At 35.5% G+C, this 7,405-nt stretch overlaps 1 protein-coding gene across 2 annotated transcripts in view; it reads right to left on the bottom strand.

Moving 5' to 3' along the window:
* Positions 1-353: 353 nt before the first annotated feature.
* Positions 354-7,405, bottom strand: part of LOC117169557 (PSME3-interacting protein) — a 167,075-nt gene continuing 160,023 nt past the window's right edge. For both annotated transcript variants that reach the window (XM_033355983.1, XM_033355984.1), the window contains one exon: positions 354-1,186. In XM_033355983.1, the coding sequence (XP_033211874.1) occupies positions 840-1,186 (347 nt within the window). In that variant the 3' untranslated portion in view covers positions 354-839. The remainder of the gene's footprint in view (positions 1,187-7,405) is intronic.

Below are 7,405 nucleotides of genomic sequence, written 5' to 3'. Positions count from 1 at the left end.
AAAACTACTAACTGATTACTACAGAACAAGCCAGAATTTAATTTCTTTTGGTATACATCCAGTGATCTGTATATGCTCGTACTGCAGCGACGTTCATTGGCCGTAGTAATCGCTTTATAGTAATTTTAAACAAGTATGTTAACTAGAGCGAATCAGCGCCGCATAGTTTAAGCATGCGAACATTAAGGCACGAAGCACTAGTGATTTGTATAGTGGGGAAAATATAATTAGAATTAGGCCAATTCACGGATGTCTCCCTTCAACACAGGGGCATTTTCCAGCCAATTTTCAAACTAGCGCAGTGCTTTGTGGGACCTGATGAGAACAGTAGGTCGATGAATTACAAGTACTGATGCGCAACTATGACGAAATTTATTAGACACGGGAAATGGAATATTTATAAAACTTATCTTTCGTAAATCTGAACAGACACATTTGTTTTATTGCTATGAATGAATTAAAAAGAAATATGTTTGCAAAGTAGGGAGAAGGGAAAATGAAATGGGCTTTACCTAGTAGTCAATTTCAAATATTTTGTAATTAATTTTGGTGATGTTTTACTTTAAAAAATTTCAAAAGTATTTTCTGATCGATGAGTTTTAAACTTAAGTACTTAAAACTGTAAAAAATGATTATCGAAAAAGGCGGGCTCTCTCTTTTCGTCATTCTAAGTAAAGCTCGAAATCCCATATAAATTTCAGTGGGAACACTACTCTGAAGTACGTAACCTTTCGAATTTCACTCTCCGAGATGATAATATCTGGGCTTTAATTTATTTCATGAAATTTCAATCGTATTTGACATGCAATATAATACACAATAAAAATATTTGTTGGAACTTAACTTCTGTCTCTATCTTTAGAGTGAACAATTTTGCGCCCTAAGATATCATACTTAATTTTTTTACAATCTGGTTCCTCATCAGTTTCAGAACTGCAATCGCTGTCACTAGAATTAGCATAAAAACCTAAACCAGGTAGGATTCCAATACAATTCATATTTTTATTTAAACTGTTTGCAAGTTCTGTTTTTGAAGATGTCAGGAGATGATTTGCTGGTGCGAGCAAACTTATATCATTACTAACGCCTTTCTCTGATTGGTCTTTTATCGCCATGTTTACATTGTAACCATCCGCATCGGTTAGCTGTGTTTTATTCTCCGCTTGGTGATCATTGCACTGTGAGTCTGTAAATATAAATAAAAAATACTCAATACATACATATATGGACAATTATTAAACGGGTATCCTTTTCGACTCTTTTTTTAACATATACTTTGACCGTTTTTTATATGTGCCGTTTGTACCTCCTGTAGATAAAGGTTAAAAAGTCGCTTCAGGAAAACATAACACGTTTTAGAAATGCGGACATTCTCTGGAAAAATATGACAGGATTTTGAATGGCCAAAGTCATAGAAAAATATAAACGTGGATAGAAAGTAAATAGACTTGAATAAAAGGATAGGGATTGAAATTGAAAGGGACGAATGAAGATAAAAGGGATGGGAAGGGATAACATGGATTTTATGTGGGTGACAGAAGGAAATTTACGTGTGGATAATTGAAAGAGAAATCCAGATAGATAGTAAGGCTTTTGGCTAAATCCGACTTGGATTTTTTTATAGGTACGGCACTGTCCTAATATACATATTTTCACCAGGTATTTGAATACGAAATAAAGAAATTTCACCAAATATCCGGGGTTCTGCGTGATCCTCGGATCGCTACAATTTCATTAGAAGAACCCTTGTGCTTAGAATATTAATATTTTGACAGAAAATGTTTATTTCCCAAAAGAGAGAAATCTTCAGATAGCAGACGCCAGCATAGGAACAACGAGAATTATTTGGAAATTTACTTTTTTACGCACAATTCTGACATCGAAGAAATACTCTTGGGTGTCTCTTTAGATCTTAAGACCCACATATTGAGATGGTAAACCTAAATTTCGTGGAATAAGCCGCGGAACGGAGCGAAACCTAGAAAAAATTGAAAGGCCCTGTGTATGTGTGAAGACCAGGAGACTGTAGTTGTAAGCAGTCAGCATGAGACAAACTGTATAGACTGTTACACTGTTGATGCGAATGACACGCCTTTGACGACAGTGCTGTACCTGTCAACAAAATTTCAAGTCGGCTTTAATCAACACCCTTGATAAATATTATTCTATTTCTTTTTACTTATTTCGATATATTTTGCTAAAAGCCTATTTGAGGCTGCTTTGATAGGGTTCTGAAAAGGACAGTTGATCTATGTTGACATTTTTTAATGTTAATAAAAAATACATTTCCTGTCATTGTAAAAAGTTGTAAAGTAGTTTACTACAGGAAAAAACAAAATATTACGTTAAAAAAAATTATAATCGATTTAAATGATTTAATTAATAATTATTTTATTGATATTCCTGTTAACAGTTCGTGTATTTTAGATTTACATAAAGTCGTATAATAATAAATAATTAGAAAAAGAGAACTCGTAAGAATCAAAGGAACTTAAAAATGGCATACTTAGACTACAAGCAAGCGTTTCCTTCCATGCGTCGTCACTATTTGCATGAAGTCTTAGAACTTTACAAAATCTGCCATCCTATCATTGACTTTCAAAGGCGTATGATGAGGCTTTGAGGTACAAGAATTAAGTATTTTGATCATGGAGAACCAAGGATAACTAGATCAATACGCATTACGACGGGTATATTTCAAGGAGACTTCTTAAGTGCACTATAGTTCTGTTTAGCCATTGAGAAAAACAATAAACATCATGTTCTATGGGCTCAAAATACATGATAATGAGGATGGTATTAAGTGACTCATTTTCTGTACATGGATAACCTGAAGCTGTACGCCAGTTTAGCCCAGAAACTGCAGGAACTGATTGGTATCACAAAGCAGTTTTCGAGTGATATCCACATGGAGTTCGGACTAGAAAAATGCAGAACATTGCATATAACCAGAGGGAAGTTAGGGACCGCAGCGTTAGAGAACGAGTTCCAAAATGACATCGAGGCAATGGCGGCGGGCCAGTCATATAAATATCTGGGTATTCTTGAATCTAAGGGTATTCAGCAATGAACACCTATGCCATCCCTTTCCTCACGTACTCATTCGGACCCGTCAGATGGTCTGACAACGACCTTGAAAGGTTAAACAGAATCGTCCGTCTAGAAATGACGAAGCTATTGAAAGGGTGGTTCTACCACGAAATATAGTGGATAGAGGCGTTGTTGATGTCAAAAACAATGTGAGTCACAAGTTATACAGTTGCGCGACTATTTTACAGCAAACGAGATGTTGCGCTTTATAGCACCATCTGTAAAGCAGATCTTGATTTTACGCCCTTGAATGTGTTCTCAGGCGAGGCCTTGAATATCAGGGCAGAAACCATGGATGAATTAGAAATACAATTGAGGCAGAAAACTATCCGTGGCGAGCACCACAAAACGTTAGATCAACATGAAGTGGATAGCGCGGCATCCAATATTTGGCTGAGAATATGTGTTCCATATCCAGAGACGGAAGGATTCGTCAATGCGATACAGGACAAGGTGGTCAGAACCAGAAATTATTGCAAACACGTTTAACATTAAGACTTGGTTGACCAGTGCCTATTATGTGGAGATACCAACTAATCTATCGAGCATATTATTGGTAGCTACCGCATAATGGCACAAAGAGAATATACGCACAGACATAATTACGATTCGGATGTTACTATCCCAACGGAACATTTCAACCGAGCCAATCGACCTGATATCGTGATACAAGAAAAAAATGTTGTAGAGTCTAAATCATCGAAATTGGTTTCCACTTAACCGACATTTGCAGTCAACCTATACATTCAAGCTCCATAAGTATAGCGAGTTAATGCTTGAAGTTAAGACCATATGGAGGAATTTGAATCATGAATCTATTTATAATATTGTGATTTCGGCTATAGACAATGTGTACGGAAGATGCACTGAGAATCTTTAATATTTAGGAGTCAGGAATGTATTTGTAGCAGCTCAGAAGGCCGTTTTATTAAACACCTGCCGCATAGTAAGAAAGCACCTGTCGCTTCAACCCCTTCGTTGGCAAAAAGAATTTGACAAAAATGGCTGGAATATTTGTTATCCTAAAAATTTGTAACCTAAGGTTTTTAGGGACGCTGAATCCGAATCTGAACTCAAAATTCCGAAATTCAAAATGTCGATTTTATTGATAAATCATTAACATTTTTATTTAAAAATAAAATTATCGGAATAAATGATTTATTAATATCAATTCTTATTAAGATTTTCGAATTAAAACAGTTAGCATCTGAAAATTCTTAAATTTTGAACGGATCTAGAATCGTTTTATCAAATCAATTATTATTCAAATTTTTATTTTCAAAATAAAGCTTCATTAAAAAAAATTTTATTTTTATTTACAGTTAATAAAATAAACTGTTTTTTATCACAAAATGTCAACTTCAAATGCTTTGAGCTTTTAATTGTTTAAATCTTTAACACTGCACTTTAATTATTAAAAAAAACTGTTGAACTCGAACTTAGGCCGATTTTTCTTCTGAAAATTTGTAAAATTTCCAGTCAAGAAATAAATTCACTATCATTTCCCGGTTTTCCCTGTTTCCCGGTCCAGCGACCACCCTGAAGATTAAATCATGAACTGAATATATAGCAATATAACCAGCATGAGAAAGCAAGAGCAAGAGAAACCCCGAGGAAGCAAGAGCAAGCAATAACCTTGAAATAGATTTGACTGACATCACAGCTTCAGATGTTTCACGTGTTATGAAAAGGGAAAGTAATTGAAAAGCTCCAGGCCTAGAAATGGTGCACAACTTCTGCTACACGTTCTTGACGAATGAGCATCCTGCGTTGGCAAGAAGTTTTCAGAAAATCATGGAACACCCTGATCTGATGCCAGGCTTTATGTTCAAAGATACTAAGTAAAAATAAGGTATTAAATTTTGTTGGTCTGATAGTCTATATATGTAACATCCGCCGAAGAAAGGGGGATAACTCGGAGCTTATCGATATTCACATTTTTAAACCTTCCGATAGTTTATGAGTTACACTTTTTAATGGAACAATAAAAAAATTCCGAACGTTATTTTGTTCAAAATTGAGTTTTTGGGAACCCTTTAAATAGCTCTTTCTTGGGCCTGAATAATTGTAAGATCCTGTGAAAAACCTCCCACCACTGACAACTACATCTTTGCGTCTCACTCATAATAGCCGTCCGATGATGGGCACTGCGCTGTACAGTTAAAAGCGTGATAGTGCAGTTGTGAGTGGAGAGAGAAATTTTCATGATCCTTTCCTCTCTCTTAAATCTCTTGTCTGCAGGTTCCCTTACCATCATTCGTCTTGAAAGATCGTAGCTTTTCGAGTTAGACCCCTTTCCTCGGCGCACGTCACATACATATATTTATTGGGGTTGCTCAACGGTTGACCCTTCGGCGAAGGGCCCCTTCGGACGTACAACAAGTTATTTTTGTGAGTCAAGGATTTGAAAAATTGTACATTTTTTCATGTTGTTAGTTAATTGAAAATATCGTTTCTAAAAAACCATGATATATGGTAAAATAAGGAGATAAGTATCATTGTTATTATACTTGAAAATGATAAGAAATAATGCAAGAACACTTCTTATCATTTTCAATTATAATAAATTCAGACGCGGAATTAAAATTTAGTAATGTTCAGACAGTTAAAATATCTGTGCGCCTGATGATGATAATGGTACGTTACCGAAACGTTGCAACTTAACAACGCTTAATAAGAAGTCTGGACGTGTCGTGTTGAGAATTGGAAAATATACAATAATTCTTCTTCCTAATCATCAAGAAATTTTTAAGATTACTACTGAGCATTAAAGTGTACGGTGAGGTAAAAAATGTATTTATTATCTGAGAAGTTGTAGGCTCCAGAAGTAACGATCGCGGCTCTTTAAAGCAACCAATCCCGACGCAACTGAAACGTTTATGTTGTACACTCTTGATCTTTCTATCCTAGAAGGTAAGCAAAAACGGGAAATCCGCTCTCACCTTAGGATACTTTTTTAGAGCAAACAATCTTTGTACAAAATTATGAGGAACAGTGTTGAAGGACTAGATGAAGTGATTAACACTACTTTGCGATGAGTAATGTAGTTAATCCACCTTAGCATTATGGTTTTGGGGTCGTTAAAACCAATTTTAATACTAATATAACTTAAGCTATTTAAAATTATTCGCTAATCTCTGAAAACACCCTGATTTTTTAAGATTATATGTTTGAATAACATATTGTACCTCTCTGCGTTTTATAGGGTTGAGACTGCCTTTTGCTAAGTACACAATGCCTTAATTACTTTTTTTTGCTTTATTTTTTTTTTTGTTCGTCTCATTCAATAGGATACAGTCATTAATGGCTTTCAATCAACTGAACATTTGTATAGATTTAATTTTTCACCTCCACCAAAAATGAGTATGCATTCTAAACGGTCTTCACTTGTGGAGCTTCAGCAAATCAATTATTAAGATGACGTGGAGTCTTCTTACGATCTTTCTCGCTGTAATAGTGAATCCTAAGGTTTTGGAATGTTTTGCTCAGTTTAACACTGCTGCTGAACGCAGAATTGCTTCTTTTACCTTAGCTTCGATACCGAAGTCATTCTTATGGTTTACAAGGTTGCATATTAGCATTACCTGATACTCACTATAAGGAGGTTGCTTGGTCGGATTTCGAGTGTGCGGTGAACTACATCTCGTAAATAACCCCACAAATAAATATCGGGTGGCGCAAGGTCAGGTGACCTTGGCGGCCATTCAAAGGGGCCTCCTCTACCTATCCACTGATCTCGACCAGTTTCATTCAGAAAATCTCTAACAATAATAGCGTAATGTGGGACCGCGCCATCCTGTTGCAGGCACATTCTCGTTCGTATGAATAGGTCGATTTTCTCAAGTAAAATTGGAAGTTCGTCTCAAAGTCACCGTAAATAACTATATCTATCGAGATTGCGATCAAAAAATATACACCTACTAAATGTCCATTAACGATACCAAACCAAATAATTACACTCCAGCGATGTTGATGATCAATCTTTTGCATTCAATTTTTTGTTTTTTGTTTGTTGCTTATGTACAAAAACAGAAAACGATCGTAGCAATCGTAATTTGTTTGTTGCGTATGCACGAAAACAGAAAACGATCGCAGCAAGCGCCATTTGTTTGTCAAGCACCCCAACGCGAAAATATCTCATATTTAAATTATCCTGTATTTTCTGTACTTCCTTATGTCTCATTTTAAAAGATTAGACAAAAACGTTGAGAAAAAGAGTTAAATTGTGCCTGCAACTAAAAATATATCGATGTTTGTGAAACCTAACAGATGCTGCAATCTCTTTGGTTATGACGGAAACGTTGACAAAGACTTA

This window comes from Belonocnema kinseyi, chromosome 3 (assembly GCF_010883055.1).
Source record: "Belonocnema kinseyi isolate 2016_QV_RU_SX_M_011 chromosome 3, B_treatae_v1, whole genome shotgun sequence".
In the NCBI taxonomy this organism is placed as follows: domain Eukaryota; kingdom Metazoa; phylum Arthropoda; class Insecta; order Hymenoptera; family Cynipidae; genus Belonocnema; species Belonocnema kinseyi.
This window is presented reverse-complemented; position numbering and strand designations above follow the sequence as displayed.